At 53.7% G+C, this 18,324-nt stretch overlaps 1 protein-coding gene across 12 annotated transcripts in view; it reads left to right on the top strand.

Moving 5' to 3' along the window:
• NRG2 (neuregulin 2) overlaps positions 1–18,324 on the top strand; it is a 271,148-nt gene that overhangs the window by 234,226 nt on the left and 18,598 nt on the right. For 11 of the 12 annotated variants that reach the window (XM_077937068.1, XM_077937067.1, XM_015141018.3 and 8 more), the window contains 2 exons: positions 3,798–3,916; positions 12,875–12,995. In XM_077937068.1, the coding sequence (XP_077793194.1) occupies positions 3,798–3,916; positions 12,875–12,995 (240 nt within the window). The remainder of the gene's footprint in view (positions 1–3,797; positions 3,917–12,874; positions 12,996–18,324) is intronic. The other variant, XM_077937069.1, reaches the window with a different exon arrangement.

The raw sequence follows: 18,324 nt of genomic DNA, 5'->3' as shown, positions 1-18,324 counted from the left end.
CAACTATGTGCCAGGCACTCTGCTAGAGGCTCAGAATATGTCAGTGAACAAAACAGACATGGTCCTTACCTTCATGAATCTCTAGTCTAGCTTCTACTATAGAATCTGGCAGAAGCCTCGTCCTTTTCTTCAGGGAAAAAAAAATGTGACTTATGTACTCAGTTTGTTTGTAATTCTAGAAGTCCACAGAGTCACTGACCCCTGTGAGTGCCTGACGGGCAATGATCTTTCTAACAGGAACATCTATTCAATCATCCATTCAAGACAGAGCTTGAGAGCCTACTGCATGCCAGGTACAGCCTTGGGGCTCTTCCGACTCCTCTTCCTGGCCTACAAGTCACTGCCCTGCAGTTTTCTGACACTGCTACACTCTCGGCCGCTGGTCTTTCCTTTCATGGCACTGGACTTGAGCCCAGGCTGTTCCCTATGCTGGCAACTCTCCTCCCCTTGCTTGTCCCTGGCAAGGCTCTCCAAGGCCCAGCTTAACTGTCATCTCTCTGGGACACCTTCCTAAGCCCTCTAGGCAGCTCTCATTGTCTCCTCCCATGGTGCCTTAGACATGGCTTCATTGCTTTGTGGAGGGATCTGTCTCTCCTTCCAGCATGAGAGAGCCTCAAAGCCTGGATCCCTATACCCAGATACCGGCTTCTCCCCTACTGGGCCTGGCAGAGAGCTCTACACTGAGGACTAAACTGATGCGAATCTTGCAGGACTAGCCCTCCTCTCCTGGGTGTAGAGTCCCACTGGGACTGGGCAGGAGACCCTTTGGATGGTTCTAACCTTCTGAACCAGTTACTGTCGTGGTTAAGCCTCCGTCTCCTCTGAAGAATCCAGAAACAGAGCCTGGTCTTCTCCTCTTGGGTATTATGGACCCATAAGAGTCTAAAGTGTGCCCCCTGCCCCCTACCTGTCAGGGCCCTGCCCCATTTGCTGCATCAGGAAACCTCCCTGTTCTCCCTGTCCTGCCTCTGGGCTCTCAGCAGTGACTTGTGAGTGGTGGAGGAGTGGGCCATGATAGAGAACTTCTGACTCCCTGCAACCAAGGTGCCCTCAGAGTGACTTAGAGAGAACGGCCACCTGCACACACCACCCATCCAACACTACACACCCCACCTAGTAGAGGGGCCAGGGGCAGCGGCAGGAGTCTGCTTTCTGGCAAAATGTTCTCTGTCCTGTCTGCCCAGACAACAGCTGACTCCCCTGCCTCCTGGCACTCTCCCTGCCCAGGCCGCACTCTGTCTGGGCATCTCTGTTGACCTGTAGAGACCCCTCCTCAGCGGGTGCTGTCTCTGTGCCCACTGCCCTGAAACATCTCACCCAAGCCTTCCTGTGCCAGGAGCAAACTGCCCCCCCAAGCCCTGGGCACAGGGCCTTCCCTGCAGAATCGCATGTTCCCTTGTTTATGAGGGGCAGGCTGGAACAGGCCCCTTGAGCAGGCAGGGGGCGGGGGTAGGCACTGTGGAGGACACAGCTGCCCAGATCCCGTCCCTGCCAGCAGAGAACCAGCTGGGGAGGTCGGGGGGGCGTGGTCACCATCTCAGGGCAAACCTGGGTCAGCGCGTGATGGGGCACCAGGAGCAGAACACAGCACCTGGCCCGCCAGGGAGACAGGAGAGTCCTGAGTCCTCAGGCTTCCACCTGGAGCTGGGAGTGAGGAAGGAGAAGGTGGTGACTCCAGTTCCTGCAGGGGCTGAGAAACCCTCAGAGCCCTGCCCCTCAGCCTGGACCCAGAGCCCCATGTGCATCTCTGGGGCCGGCTTCTGTGAAACCATGAGACAGCTGCTAACCTAGGACACCTGCAGCAAGCCTCAGGGTCATTATCTTTGTCCCCTGCCTCTTTCTTGTTCCTCAGAGGGAAGGGGCACTCCCAGAGCCCTTTGCCTCCCTTCTCCAGGTCTCACATGCCTGCAAGTGGGGAATCCTTCCTTAGTGTCCTGCTACATATGATGCTGTAGAAGGCAAGCGCCTCTGAATTCCAGGGTGGGCGACAAGGAGAGTCCCCTGTGCATCAACACCCCCACCCCCGTACCCTCAGGCGATCCCCCTTCCCTGCTAATCTGGTGGGTGCACAGGGAAGTGAGAGAAGCCATACCCTGGGGGAAGCTGGAGTCTGTGGCATCTAATTTGGCTGGATCAGGGAAAGAGATGCTGTCTTAGTCAGAGGGGCCTCCAGGGCTCTCTTTAATGAAGGGAACAAACTATAATTGACAGAAGAGGGTTGTGGCCCGGCACCAGGCCAAGGAGACAGAGACCAGTTTGAGGCAGGAAGAATATGGAATAGTTAAGCAGCTGTCACCACAGCATCAGCAAGGACGTCACCACAGCAATAGGGTCTATAGAAAAGACAACCTTGTAGCACCCTTGTTTGGAGGATCTGGGGGTAAGGATGCCTGGGAAGAAGCTCCCCATCAGAGGTGGAAACAGCCCAGGTAGGGACTGTGAGCCAGTTTGCATCTCCTTGACCCTGGCCCAGCCTCTCTGCTTGCCTCCCCTTGGCCTCCTTACCCCATCAGCTCCATAGCTCAGTTTTACATATCCTAGGCTCAGGGCAATGATGGCTCTACTGCCCTCCCTCGTGTTCCCCCACCTCTCCAACCCACTACACATAGGCTGGAAACCTGGCTTTTTAATTCAGCACTAAAAAGAGGAGGCAATCATACCATCTACAGAAATTACCATATTACTTCTTGCTTCCTCCTGGGGGCCAGGCTGGGGTCCCAGGCTTTATCCAGAGCTCGTGCTGGCCCTTGGAGGCAGAGGAAGGGGTGAGGGCTGTGAACAGACCCTTGCAGAGCCTAAGCACCCTGGGGTAGCTGCAGGGAAACTCTGAGAAGGAAGGAGAGGTTTGGCTGGGGCTTCAGAAAGAAGAGGGGGACCAGGGCCAGGTGCCCTGGAGTCACAGCACTGGGGGGATCCGCCCAGGCCTGGCCAAACAGTTCTCAGCATGCAGGGACTAGGTTCAAAGCTTCAGGGCTAGCCCCAGCTTTGGGTTCCCAGAGATAGCCCATGTCCTCATGAACTGCAGCTCCTGGCATACCTCCGCCTTTGCCTTGCCAAGTGCCCCCGGGCAAGTCAGGAAGTCCCTCTAGGACTCAGTTTTCCCTTCTGTAAGAAGAGAACACCCAGGTTGGCGCTGAGGATCAAGTCCAGGATCTTTTTGTTCCCCAAGGTGTACAAGCCCCTGGCACACAGAAAGTGCTCAGTAAACATTTGTTGAACGAATGAATGAATGAAACAAAAACCCCTTGGAGAAGCCACAGAGTGCCCCTTAGTGGCAGGGCTGATTTTGAGAACAAGGGAGAGTCCCAGGTTTGGACGAGGAGTCTGGGCACCATCGCCATGGGAATCTGTCAGGACAGCCGCCATCCCAGGTATCTGGGAACAGGTCTTGCATACCCAGAATGACAGGTTGCCACTTCCCAGGAGAGGCGGAGGCAGCTGGGAATGAGGGAGGTGGCCATGTGACTTCCTATAGGGCCTGGCTTTACTCCCCCAGAAGAATGTTACAACAGTGGTCCGGCCCTAGAAAAGCGGATGTGAGGGATCATAGATTTAGGACCTGTGAGCAGCCACTAGTCCTGCCCTGTGTTGTCCTAAGGGCCCAGGGCTCCCTGCAGCTTCAGGGACTCCATGCCCCATCTGGACTCCAGAAATCGCTGGGCGGAGGGAATCTCCTTCCCATCTAAGCTGCAGGGCCACTGTGGCTCTGTGGAGAGAGACGACCGCTGGGTGACCGCTGGGGAGCCACAGCCGGCCCTGGCTCATGCCTCTCTCCCTCTTATCCCCTCCCTAACCAGAAAGAACTCACGACTACAGTTCAACAAGGTGAAGGTGGAGGACGCTGGGGAGTATGTCTGCGAGGCAGAGAACATCCTGGGGAAGGACACCGTCCGGGGCCGGCTTTACGTCAACAGCGGTAGGTGGGCCCCGACAGAGGGAAGGGTCCTAGAGGGGTTTGGCAGGGCAGGCCAGTGGCCCCCCGGCCCTTGGGGCCTGCATGTGATCCATCTCGCACTCAACTCCCCTCCCTCCTGCTGCTGCCATATCAAGCCCTAGATCTCAGCCGATTCAGAGAAATGCAGTCGAAGCATAAATGTTTAGCTTTGTTATCTGGGCCTGGAAGAGCCGCCAGCTCTCATTTTAAATACCCTGAAAACTAAATATTTTGAAATCAAGAGGTGGGGGTGGGGGAAGGATATTTTTAGAAGGCAATTATAGGAGGCTGGGCTGCCAGGAGCGGGGCTGCAGGGAGAGGCAGGCCCGGGGCATGTGCAGGCTGACTGCCTATTGCCTGTTGCTTTGCTGGGCACCTGAGCGCAGGCAGCCATCTCCAATGGGCCATGGGTGGGCAGCTTGGATTCCTGGGGCCCCTGGTGGCAGCCTCTGTTCAGGGACAGCAAACTCCTCCCTCACAGGCCATCCCCACTCCTTGAAGTCTTGCAAGGTCAGGACCTCACGGCACCTCTTACCTTCTCGTCTCTACAGTGGCAGACCCAGCCTCAGGGTAGAAGCTGCCTTCCTGTTGCACTGCCCTCTCAGGCCCTGGTTCTTTCCCTTGACTGGGGAAATTGCCTCTCCTCTCTGGCAAAACTGCCTGTCCTCAGGCAGTGCCCTCTCCACTCTAGCCTGAGTACCTTAAATCCCACAGATCACTCTCCTGCTCCCAACACACACAGACTGAGTGTGCCATGTGGTTACCTATTTATTGGGGTTCACTTTGACTCCTGCTCATCACAGAATCTAATCCTGTATCTGTCATTACCTGCCTCTATTTCCACCAGACAGTCTTCCAATATGTCCTAAATCCAGAATGGTCTAAAAGATGACTTGGAACATTCTCTGCCCTATGACCCCCAGACAAAAACCTAGTTCAGACCCTGTCTGTCCTGTCCTGGTGAGGGACACCCTATCCCCCAGGCCCTTGTGCTCCTTGGTCTCCCTCGCCACTGTGTCTAATAAGTCTGAGTCTCCATGGCCTTGCCATTCTTCTTTCTGGATCTTTCTCACACCTGCCTCTTCTGCTCTAACTATACCTCAAGGGTAACCCCGGCTTGGGTTTCATCCCTAGTCACCTGAACCAGAGCAGCAGCCTCCTAAGGTGCTTTTATCCTGTCATGTTCCCCACCCCATAGAACCACAGAACAGGGACTTTGTTCTCACCACCCTGGCCTAAAAGATCTTTCCAACCTAACTTCCATCAGTCCCCTGTCCATTCCATTCTTACTCTTGCTCCTGTGCCATCCTGACTCATAGGATGGGTCAAGACAGTTTCTCTCACTGTGTGTTGGCCTCATTCTTTCCTACTGTAAAATGGGCCTCTCTCATGCTTGGGGAGTGGGGTGGGAAGAGGAGGCCATGGCCTTATCTCTTCCTCCTTGACCATCCCAACCCACTGCAGCGTCTCTCCCAGCTAGGGCTCCACTCCTGGGCCACTCCTTGGCCAACCATGCTCTGATGGCATCTCTTGAATTCTAGCCTTTGATTAGCCTTCAACTCTCATGCTATTGCTGAACTTTCTCTGTGGGCATGGCCACCCCAGTGAATCTGTGAGCCTCAGGAGTGGGGAAAACAGGGAGGATGCTTTCTCCTGTAAGTTGCTATCATAGCCAGTATTTATTGAGCGAAACTCCACGTTATCCCATGAACCCATACTCAAAGTCAGGATGTATTTTATAAATAATGAGAAGCTCAGAGAGATTAAATATTTCACCGGAAGTCAAACACCTAGTTAATGATAGAGCTGTACAATATAAAAGTAGTTGGCAAACACTTAGTCTCTGAGCTCTGTGGGGCTATGTCTAGTCTGTCTACCACCCTAGCCTCAGGGTCTAGCACAGCACCTGACTCACAGTGGATGCCTGGTAAATACTATATAAGAGAACTTATAACCTGCTCCAAGGTCTTTACTGCCTCCTCTGTGGCCCAGCCTTGGCATGATAGCAGGGAGGGTGTCTGAGCTCCTACTTCTCTCATCCTATCCCAAGTTTGGGAAAGTGGGCTGTATGTGGGGTCTAGCACCTGCTACCTCTGCTATAGTGGTCAGACATTCTCAGATCCACTTTGGATCTGGGGCCTTCCTGTTTTATTAGTCAAGACTTTCTTGACTGGAACTAACAAACCTATCTTAAGGGATTTATTTATTGGCTTATAAAACTGGTAAGTTCGGAAGTGGAACTGGCCCCAGGCATGACAGAATCTAAGAACTCAGAGGAAGGGTCCAAGAACTCATAGGATGGCTGAAGACAGTTTCTCTCACTATGTGTTGGCCTCATTCTTTCCTTCTGTAAAATGGGCCTCTCTCATGTTTGGGGAGTGGGGTGGGAAGAGGAGGCCATGGCCTCAGACAGCTCCAGATCTACCCCATCCCAGCCCACCGCCTGGAGAAAAGAGATAGCTTTGTCTCTGTGTCCATAAGTACAGTCACAAGGATGGATTCTGATTGACCCTGCCAGGTCATGTGGCCCCCTTGACCAGTCACTGTGCTTGGAGGGTGGGGCCATCCTTGCCTGGCCTGTCTGTGTGTGCACAGGGGCTACTGAGAGACAGAGCACTGTGAGTGACGGCCTGGTCAGAACTCCATGGAAAAGCACTTCCCTAGAGGGGTGCTGTTAGCAGAGGAAGCAGGAGTGGCTGCCATGCAGAAAACCACAGGAGTGCCCTCTCTCTTGCACAGGGCTTGGGGCCTGTGGCCAGAGGTGGTGAGACCCCTCAGATAAGCCGAAGTCCCGTCCCACACATGGAGTCCTGTCAGCCCTCAGTAGGCTGTGCTCTGATCAGTTTAGGAACCAGACAGTGGAGCCTTTGGGCTGGGCACTGAGGGCATATCTGGAATCCTAGCTTCCCACAGCCTTCTTGCCTCTTGACTCTCCAGGGGAGCGGCAGGGCAGAGCAGGGGAAAGAGTTTGGAGATTTGGCCTTGTCCAAGCTCTATATCATGCAACCCTGAGTAAGTCACTTCACCCCACCGGTCTTCGGTTTTCCCATTATGGGGCTGAACTGGATGATCTTTAAGCCCCTTCCCTCCAAAATCCTGGGATTCTGTGTTTCATGCTAAGGCTGACATCCTGTGCACCTAACCAGTACACACACACACACACATACCACACCACTTCTGCTGCCATGTGCAGTCCATGGCAGGCAAGAGCCTACCCTTGATGTGGAGAGCTGAACAGGGCCACTGCTGGGGACCAGGAGGCCCCTGCTGGGGATGTTTTCCCAGGCAGAGATGCCCAGGCTCCTTGTTTATCCGTGGAGCCCATGAGACCTGCAGCAACCACACCCTGTGGTCTGCCCCCTCTGACTCATCCCAAGGTGGGTTGGTTTGGCCCACCCAGGCCGAAGGGAAACCAGGGCTACAAGGATGGGACAGCCAGAAGAGGGCATGGGGAGGCCATTGGGGAACAGCAGGCTGCTCGGTGGGCATCGCTTTGGCTCTTGGGTGGCTACTACTCTGTTCGGGTGGAGCCCAGGGCTGTTTCCACAAATCAGATTAGGCCTTCCTTATAGTCATAGCTCTGCCAGCTCACAAAGAGACTCCCGCCTTCCTGAACTGGCGGACAGGAGGAGCCGGCAGGAAGTTTGTGGTGCTAACACAATAGCTTGGTCCAACCCACTTCTGAGTTAGAGAAACAGATGTCTCATCCCAAGTGAAAGGGAGCTTGGGAATGTCCTGAGGTAACTGTACCAGCCCCTGATGTCAAGCTTTGCCCCGGAGGACAGGCAGGTTTGACCTGGGGTGTCACAGGACCGTGGAAGCCCTGGAGAGGTCTCTGGGCGTTTCTTACCTGGAGTCTTGAAAAGGCTGGCTGTTTAAACACACACACACACACAGATGCACACTCATGTCAGTCATGCATTCACCAAGTGCTTATTCAACAAGATCTTGCTCAGAGCTCTGGGGAGTCACAGTCTTGGCCCCCAAGAAAGTCCCTCAAATGGCAGGAAACTAAAACCTGAACTCTAAAAGGTCTGCCTTTTCTAACAAACTGAGAGGAAGGTAGGCAATTTATCAAAGGGAAAGGGGCCTCGATAGATAAAGAGGCACTCAACCAGAGTCCGGAAGGACAAGCAGAAGTTTTCTCCATGAGCAACGGTGACAAGCAGCTGTGGTTATGGGCAGCAGGGGACGCATCTCCACAGCAGTGGCTCCCACCCCACCGCTGTCACTCTTCAGGGGCCCTGATAAACTCACACCAAGACACTAAAGGTTCATCAAAACTTCCTGCGCTTACCCCTCCGGGGTGCTTTCTTAAATTAATTTTTTGAGATATAATTTATATATCATAAAATTCACCTTTTAAAGTATACAATTCAGTGGTTTTTAGTATATTCACAAAGTTATATAACCGTCACCACTAATTTCGGGACATCTTTGCCACCCCAAAAAAAAACCCCGTGGCCTTTAGCAGCCACTCCCATTTCTCCCTCTCTCCAGCCCTGGCAACCACTAATGCTGGGCATTTCATATAAATAGAATCATACAATATGTGGCCTTTTGTGACTGTCTTCTTATACTTAACATAATGTTTTCAAGGTTCACCATGTTGTAGCATGGATCAGTACTCCATTTCTTTTTATGGCGAAATACTATTTCACTGTATAGACATACCACATTTTATTTATCCAGTCATAAGCTTGGATTCTTGGGTCATTTGGATTGTTTCCACACTTCGGCTGTTATGAATAATGCTGCTGTGAACATCTGGGCACAAGTTTTTGTGTGAGCATAGGTTGTCAATCTCTTGGGGAATACACCTAGGAGTGGAATTTCTGGAGCACATCATGAGCACATTTAATTTTTTAAGGAACTCCCAGACTGTTTTCCAAAGCAGCTACACTATTTTACATTCCTACCAGCGATGCATATGGGTTCCAATTTCTCCACCTCCTCACCACCACATGTTATTATCCGTCTTTTCGATTCTGGCCATCCTAGTGAAAGTGGTATCTCAGAGTGTGTGCGTGTGTGTATGTTTTATAGAGATGGGGTCTTGCTACATTGCCGAGGCTGGTCTTGAACTCCTGGTCTCAAGTGATCTTCCCGCCTTGGTCTCCCAAAAGTGCTAGGATTACAGGGGTGAGCCAGCCATGGGCTTTGATTTTCATTCCTCTAAGGACCTTTCTGGAATATTTGCATTTAATAGGAGACAGTCCTTTAATCTACCAAAAAGATATCATTATCAGTCAAGGATACCAGACTAATCCCTGCGATGGTAGCACAGGGCACTTTTTTCCCCCCAAAGAATAAGATGTTTATTTTCTCATTCATTCATTCAGTAAATATTTGTTAAGCACCTGTTATGTGCCAGGCACCGTGCTGGACATTGGGGTTCAGGGTAAACATGTCAGACATGGCTCCTGCGCTAATGGAGCTTACATTCTAGTGAAGGAACTAAGCATTAGACAGCAAACAGTTGGCCGGGCGTGGTGGCACAAGCCTGTAATCCCAGCATTTTGTGAGGCTGAGGCAGGCGGATCATGAGGTCAGGAGATCGAGACCATCCTGGCCAACATTGTGAAACCCCATCTCTACTAAAAAATACAAAAATTAGCTGGGCATAGTGGCATGTGCCTGTAATCCCAGCTACTTGGGAGGCTGGGTCAGGAGAATTGCTTGAACCCGGGAGGCAGAGGTTGCAGTGAGCTGAGATTGTACCATTGCACTCCAGCCTGGGTGACAGAGCAAGACTCTGTCTTGGGGGAGAGAAAAGCAAACAGTTGCACACCTAGTCATGTAATTATGTTAGAATAACTATAAACAGAAGTATATGAAGCTAAGAGAGGGAATAAGGGAGGAACCTGACCAGCTTAAGAAGTCAGGTGAGGCCTCCCTGAGACACTTGTTGTATTTTGAACATCCTGGGCAGGAGAGTAGTTGGCTTATTAGAATAGCAGAGCTATGACTAGTGTAGTCTGAAACATACTGAAGGAGAAAGATGGGAGATGAAGTGGGAGAGGTGGTGAAGCCCAAATAAGACCTGGGAAGAAGTTGGGGGCTTTATTCTGAGTGCAAATGGAAGCCACGGGAGAGCTTTGATAATAGAAAAGATGGACACAATTTACATATTTTAAAGACCACTGTGGCTGTTGCAAAGTAAAGGAGATGAAGGCAAGAGTGAAGGCAGAAAGACCGGAGAGGAAGCTATTGTGGTCATCAAAGAAAGAGACAACGGTGGCCTGGACTGGGGGAGGAGGTAGCGAGACATGGATGGAGTCTCTTGAGGAAGTGGAAATGGCAACCCTTGGCGATAGATGGCTATAGGGGAATAAAGGAGGATGAAGTCAAAGATGCCCTCTAGCTCTTTGGTTTGTGCCATTTGGTCACTGAGATAGGGAAGACTGGGGAAGAAGGTGGGTAGGGCAGATGGACTTGTTGAGTTTGGGGTGCTGTGAGCCATCCCCGTGGAGGTGTAAAGGGAGAGTCCATGTCACCTTAACTTCTCCAAACACGGGCGACCATAGTGAGAGATACGGATACACTGACAAGGGGGGTGTAACCACATTGCCTCAGGAGCTCACGCATGCTAGAACAGTGTAACTACGCCACAGTGTGAGCGCAGCTCTTCCATGTGGAAATCTCCATGGAGTGTGGCTTCGCCACTGGCAGAGTTGGGCTGCAGTGTCTTGGGAAGGCCCTGCCGTTACAGAGGAGTGGCCTTTCTGAGGTGGAAACACCCATGGTCACTCTTTCCCCACACCCTCTGTGACTGGCTCCCCAACTGTCTTCCCTTTTTACCTTCCCGGGGCCCAGCCTCGTCCCCACGACAACATGATGCTGGCAGCCCAGGCTCAATGCACCCGGCTGGGGAGGCCCCATCTTTCCTCAGGAGTTGTCCTTGTCCTCCCAAGGCCCCGATGAGCACAGACATATATGTGTGAGAAGCCCAAGTGGGCAACTGTGGCCCCGGCCACCCCAGTATCCTTCCTGCTGTCCACTGCTCACTCGGCTGGGGTGAAACAATGGGCACAGCAATGGGCAGTCTGTGCCACCCACAACTGCAGAGGGCGCCAGGCAGGGCCTGGCAGATCCAGACTGAGATTTCTCTGGCTTAGCCAAGGCCCACAGGAGGGCCCAGGCCTGCAGTCCTCACAGTGCTTGCGTTCGTCTGCTTATGTCAAGCCTGGGTGCTGATGGGGAGGATGTACAGCCAGGGGCTAGGAGCCCTGAGGTTCTGTGGCAACACACACTGCACTCTGGCCAGACATTCGCTGCCTTCTCTCTTCACTCCTCCTGTGCCATGCAAATGAAGAGCAGGACAACCTCGAGGGTTCTCCCAGCAAGGGGATTTTACAACTGGCAGGCGTGGTCACCTCAGCTGTTTCTCTTCTCTGTCCCTTTCTTAGTTCCCTGGGTCTCACTGACCCAGAAGTGGGGCAAAGATCAGCAGGAGGTCTCCAGTTCCAGCCAGCACGTGGGTTCCAGCTGGGTGTGGGGTCGAGCCGAGGAGGGAGACCTCAGCAGGGGTGGGGCTCCGGGATGCCAGCTCAGCAGCAGGCATGATGTGGAGGGGACGGCGAAGCCGGCCCTGCCCGCTGGATTTTATCAGCATGCTCCTCAGACATATACAGAGGCAGAGCTGTGTATACACTCCTGGCCCCCCGCGCTCCATCCGTCTCCCCACATGTCTAAACACTGAGGGCTCCGAGTGCCTGCCCTCCTCCTCCTCCTCTCACTTTCACCCCCATTGCTGAGGGGAGTGAGAGAGACCCAGTACCCCTGAGGAGACAGGGCCAGCTGGGGTAGCTTGGGCCATCTCATTCAGGAGGCCACTGCTGGGCTGTGTGGGAGCGAGAGGCCCTCAGAGGCCCTGGGAGCTGAGGGGAGCAGGACCTGCTTCTGGCTGTCCAGTCTGGATTGGACGGGGCATTATCTAAAACTGATGTTTGGGGCAAGAATGTTCACTTGAAGCCAGCTTTCTGGATGCCATTCCCTGATGAGGAGCAGAGCTTCAGTGATGTTCATTTCTCAAATGAGTCCAGTCCATCGGACGTGCAGTCTGCGCTAGCAGCTTTAAGGCCCAGCCTTGCTCTCCCCCAGTTTCGCATCCCAGCTGCCCCCTTCCCTTTCCCCAGCCCTGTCTCCTCCCCAACAACTTGAAACCCATGATTTATGGCTGGGGCTGTCCGAGACCTGGAGGCTCCCTCTAGGGGCAACAGCTGATGAGGTCAGGGAGGAGGGGGCTGTCTGGGGTGGGGAGATATGGAGAAGACCCCAGATGCTTATGGAGATGGGGCATAGTAGCCTTTGAAGCATTTCTGGGAGGTTTGGAGCTAGCCCAGCCCTTGGAGAAGGGGAAGAGAGTAGAAGCTGGGGTTCCTCCTACCTCCAACATCTCTCCAGATCTTAGAAAATGACCGTGTCCTGAAGGTGCCATCCCCCGAAGGCCCAGCTCCCTTCCAGCCACTCCCTGGTCCACCATGAGAGCCCAAGCCATGCAGGCAGGTGTAGGTGTCTCTTCCCTGCGCTGCCTCCTACGTTTGTTCACCACGTGAGACATCAGCATCTCAACCACCTGCAGGGGAGCCCCCGGAAAGCCAGGCAGGGAAGGGGAGAGGTGGGCCCTTACTCAGCAGAGGAAGCAGTTCCTGCTCTCATCTCACCTTGCTCCCCCGACAAAAGAATGAAAATCTTCCTGGCCTTTGGAAGTTTGCCTAGAGCTTAGGTGCAAGGTTGCACTGGGCATACGGACAGAGCTCATGGTGGCCTCTCCTTTGCCTTATTGGTGACTAGAACGGACCACCAGACCTCCCCTCCCCGGTCATTCCTGCAGCCTCTGGTCATCTTCCAGTTTTGAGATGGGGCATGAAGGAGATGATTCCTAGGACCTAGAGATGGTCTCAGTGGGTCACTGGCACATGTCTCTCATACCCTCAGTGAGCACCACCCTCTCATCCTGGTCGGGGCACGCCCGGAAGTGCAACGAGACAGCCAAGTCCTATTGCGTCAATGGAGGCGTCTGCTACTACATCGAGGGCATCAACCAGCTCTCCTGCAAGTAAGTGACCAGTAGGGGTGGGCTTGGGGGCAAGAGCAGGGTAGGAGATGCTGGGTCAGAAGTGGAGGGCTCTGGTAAAAGAGGGTTCCAAGCCACTGACAAGAGGTTCCCAAGGGGTGTAGACAGGAAGCTTTGCCCTACTTCCTAGCCCTTTCCTGGAATATAAGGAGATACAAGCTCTAAGGGGCACAAGGGCTTGGGGAGTCCCCATTTCCCAGGCCCCTATCCACCCCATCTCCTGATGTCTACCCTTTCACCAACACCCTTTAGGGAGATGGGGATGCTAGTCTATGCCCTAGGCACTGGGCACTGGGTTTTTCTCTCTCTCTCTCTGTCTCTCTCTCTCTCTCTCTCTCTCTGTCTCTCTCTCTCTCTGCCTCCCTCAGTCCCTCTTTCTCCCCATCTTTTCCTCCCCATCTCTCAGCAACTCTCCAAACTTTGTTCTTAATGAACGTTTCCCAGGCTGCATCTTCCCCAGTAGCGAGGAGCCTGGTGGGGCCAGGCAGAGCACAGGTTCCAGAGCCCTTTGCTCCTGTAGTCTTGAGGGGAGAAGAGGGGTCTGCCCAGAACCAAGTACTGACCTCAGGATCTGGCTGCCCTTCTGCCCTACAGGACCCCATTGTACAAAGATGCCCTGGGTGCTGCCTGTGCCCCTTCAGCCCCTAGCCCCCACTCCATGGGATGAGGGGATGCCAGCAAGGACACCACTCTAGGTATGACCCAATGGGGGAGGTCAGGGTGGAGGAGAGGCTCAGGCTGGGGCCTCTCAGCCTCCCCAGGGGCCAGAGCCTGCTCACCAACCAGGCAGGGTGGCCCCAGCAGGAACTCCAAGGAGCTCAGAACCACCCACTCCCCATAGAAAACGGGGCAGGTGGGAGAGAGGCTGTCGGGGGGGCTTGTTCACGCCCAGCCAAATCTTTTGGGCAGCTGGGCCTACAGTGCCCCCTGGACAGATTCTCTGGTGAGTGTGTGAGGAGGGAGGGGAGCTTGGTGAGGGCAGCACAGACTCTGGACAGATCTAGGGGAGGAGTAGGAGGCGGGCCTAGTTAATAACTTCAGTGTTTCAAAGCAGCCCAAGACTAGAGCCCTGGAAAGGTGCTAAAACTGCCCCATTCCCATGGCATCTGGGCAAAGGCCACCAAAACTTTGATGGGGATTCAAAGAGAGATGTTTGACCTTCCGCCAGGCAAGGTCAGACTCAGCACTTCTCAGCTCGCATGCCTCTGATCTCCCGCTCCAGATCCACAGCCCCCTTCCTGGACACACCCTTGCTCGGGAATGTGAGCCTGGTCTGAGGAGGCCAGGACTTTTCAAGACCCCTCCACCTAACAACATGGTAATGAGGGACCGCGCCTCCTTTATGCTCATCTCAGTGCTGGGTGACCCGGCCCGCACTGCCAGGCAGAACCATGGCTCTTGCCCCAGCTGGCCTCCTCAGCTGACTTCCTCCCTGGCCCCACCCTGCCCCTGCTGCCACCTCCTTCCCACCCTCCCCGAATCTTAGGGGGAGAGTCCCAATAGCAACAACAGGCCCTCTAGGGAAGTTCTCAATGCAGACTCAGCCCCTCATCCTTCCCTGCCTCCTGCCTCTAGGAGGCTGCCATGTTAGTATGACAGACCCTAGGGAACATTCTAGCTGTGAAAGTCGATCATAGTTCTTTGGAACAGATCTACTAGAAATTCATCAGGGTCCTGGAATACCTCACAGGGATGACCCAGCCCTGCATCCCCCTTTCCTTGTCTCCCGCATCCTCCTCCTCCTCCCTGTGACATATACACTAGGTAGGTCTCTTCTCTTCCCTAGCCCCTTGGACCCCGAACCTTGAAGGGATCCAGCACTGTCACTGAAGTCAGCCCTCATCCAGGCAGGGAAGGTTCTGGCCCCTCAGGACAGGTGCCAGGGCTGAGGAGGGCCATGGGGGCCAGGGCTCCAGTGCTAGAGTTCAGTGTGGGCAAGGGAATGGTGAGATATATGGGCTCCAGGAGGGCCCTGCCAGCAAGGTTGCACCCCTAGGACCTCTGAGTCCTGCCCAGCTAAATCTGAGAGGAGCAGAGGCAGGAGCCTGAGCCATTGTGAAGATGGTGCCCTGTTCCCCTCCCCACCAGGGAAGGGAAGCTGCACTGCTTATAACTTGGTACCCAGAGCCACCACTTCCCCATCTCGGCCTCCCCTGGTTCCAGTCAAGGTTCCTGGAACCAACTTCCCTGACTCCCTTTGTCAGCCGTCGGGGGAGAGGGCATCCCTGGTGGAGATGCGGTCAGAATGGCCCCTCATAGCTGTGCTGGAGAAGGGCAGGGGGGTGGGGGGCAGGGCAGAGCCCAGAGGCCATTCTGGGGTGGACGAGCTGCGGGGGAAGGGGGGCAGGCCTCTTGGGGTTCCTGATGACACCTGAATGGAATAAAAAGGAAAGAATTTAGGAAACGGAACTCACGTCTTACCATTTGTGCTGTTTGTTTACTTTTTATTTTGATTTTTTTGCATTTCCGCTTAGCTTGGATAATGAAACTACACTGGTCAGTTTCATTCCAGTTTCTATAAAAATCAGTTTTCCTTCCTGGTTTTCTTACACTTGTTGTTGTGTATTGGTTCAGAGCCCTGCAGGGAGTGTTGGAAAGCAGGCACACTCCGTCCCTCCTGTTTTTCTGGAATTCAGTGCCAAAAGAAACAGTGTCACTGATACTGAATTTTGTTTTAAAAAAAGACAACGTAGGGGGATTTGAAAATGGGAGTCCAAATCAAGGTGACTGTCCCCTGTCTGGGCCAGACAGGGGCCTCTGTAGTCCCTCTTGCTGCTTTCTCCTCTTCTCTCCGTGTGTTTGTAGAGCACGGTTGGTGCGTGACTCTTGGGGACTGGTTCAGGGGATGATGACAGAACAAGACTCTTTCCAGCCCTGTGCACATACCAGTGGCATGCCTCCCCTTCCCATCAGCTCATCCTCCTCATCCCTCTGCCCCTACCCCACCCATGTCCAGGTGATTCCCCATCCCACCCCCATCTGCCTGCTCATCCTCGCCACATCTTCACCCCTCTCATGAATTCACAGGCCCTTCACTCCCTCCAGTGCCCGGGGCACACTGCCATCCTTCATCCACCCCCTCCCCCGGGTGAGGGCAGCACACATGGCATTATCCCCAGGCTACCAAAAGGTGAAACTGAGGCCCGGGAGGTGGGGTGGGAAAAGGGGAAGGCAGAGGTCCTGACCTCTCTGTCACCCCAGATGCAGCCCATGGGCTCTCCTCTCTGCCCCTCTCTCACCCTGCTCTTCTCCAGCCCTGGGGACAGACCTTCCCAGAGTCATAGCCGATGACCTGGTGGGAAAGGCTGGGAAGGCTGTTACCCGCTGCTCCTTCTAATCTGTCCTCTGTGCCCCCTGAAAATCAGAGGGTCAATCCCAGTTTCAGTGGGAACCACCAACCACCACCCACCCCCAATGCTGAGTTCAGACTCCTATCCTGGTTCATAGGCTAATGTACCCCATACTCTCTTACCCTGGTATTAGGTGCAGGTTAGAGAGGCTGTAGGCCCAGCTCGCCCCCAAAGCCTTCTCTAGGGAAGCCCCAGCCTCCTGAATGTGACTCATCCCCAGCAAACAGGACTAAGGAGAAAAATAGGAGTGTCCTGACGGAGCTAGCGCCCCAAAAAACAGCAGTAGCTGTCAGCCTTCCACCACCCCTCACTCTGCCCCTCCCCAGTGCCTTTTGCTTTGTTCAGCCAGTGGGGAGCATATTTTCTCAAGGAAGGAAGGTTAGGACTATAATGTTGTGCAACTTAGCGGCCATGAAAGATGTAAGGATGTAGTCAGCATAGTCCAGGCTGGGTGTGAGATAAGGGCCACAGGGATGTATGGAGTTATCGTTGGTCTCCAAAGGTCTTAGGACAGCAGCCCTGCTTGTCAGCAATGGAAATAAATTTCCCCTTGCCCCTCCTGCCCCTGTACTCTCCCACTCTCTCTCTATCTCTCTCTCACACACACACACACACACACACACACACACACACACAGGTTTCCCTGCCTCCGAGAGCTGGGCTGATCTCAGACACTGGACACAGACACATCTATCTCTTTCTTGTTCCTTTGTGGAACCCAAGAGTCATTTTGGCAACTTCCTGGGTCTTCATCCTCCACTCCCAAAGGCACTTACATTTGAAAATCACTTCTACCCCTCTAGTCCCCATCACAAGTGGACATCAGTTTCCAAGAGCTGAGCCTGGCTGGAGCTTGTTGGGAAGCCTTAGCCACTATCTCCATTTTCCTGATCTGGGATGAATAGGGACAAGGGCCAGGGATCAGAGAAGGATGTGTTGACAAGGGAGCTAATGGCAGTCTCCTCCTCCAAGCCACCCTGTTCAACAAGATGAGCATGCACCCTCTCCCCACCCATGCCACTTTCCTGACACACTTCCCGCCCTCCACCACCCCCTGATTAGCCAGGCATACCTGCTCACACAATCCTACCACTACAAGACAAACAGCCTGCCTCCCCTGGAGGAGACACCATCAAGGCCCAAAGAAACTCCAGCCCTCTGCTCACCCACCACTCCCATTCCCCACTCCTCCAGATTTGAGGTCACAGGATGTTCATGAGTATCTGTCACAACCAATAGCTACCACTTACTGTAAGCCTAAGTGGCTTCCTGACGGTTGCTATATACTGCAATGCTAAGAAGTAGAGTACACTTGCCTCTTGAGGAAGTTTACATTGATTAATTTTGAACGGTAGCCTATTATTGAGGGGGACACTGGTGATGAACTTAGCTACTTTCCTAAGGAAGAAGATGCAGAGGCAATATAGACCCATGTCTGAGTAGGGATGTGGGGAAGGGGTCTAGCCCTCCCTGTAAGCTTCTCCTTAGGTATCTAGCCTTGCTGGGGTTCAGAAGAGAGTACAGGGGTGGGAATGTCCTCCAGAAATCTGCAAGACTTCTGCAAGAAATCTGAGATTCGCTTGAGGAGAGGGGTGGCAGCCAGAAAGCAGAAGAACGTGTACCTTGGGGGTAGGGACAAGGTCAGGGAGATTGAGTGGGTGTTGCTCTAGAGCTGTAAGCAAGGCAAGATCGGAGAATGAGATCCAGGGCAGGGCCAGGCAGTGATGGAGAAACAGATCATGGGGAAATGGAAGAGTTTCGCAGGCTGGCTGCCGCTAGGACCTTGAGGTGGACCAGGCTTCCAGGGTCCTCCAGTGAGCCTGCTCCAATCCCTTTTGTGGTCCTTGCCACCTAAGGCCAGATTCCCTGCACCTGGTATCAGGAAGGCCCACTTTGGGATGCTGATAATTCCAACTCCTCCCCAACTTCCCATTTCCCTACTAAGCTTTCCCCATGTACAT

The sequence above is a fragment of the Macaca mulatta genome, chromosome 6, assembly GCF_049350105.2.
Source record: "Macaca mulatta isolate MMU2019108-1 chromosome 6, T2T-MMU8v2.0, whole genome shotgun sequence".
NCBI classification, from domain to species: Eukaryota; Metazoa; Chordata; class Mammalia; order Primates; family Cercopithecidae; genus Macaca; species Macaca mulatta.
The sequence above is the reverse complement of the archived record's forward strand: the minus strand, read 5'-3'. Positions and strand labels throughout refer to the sequence as shown.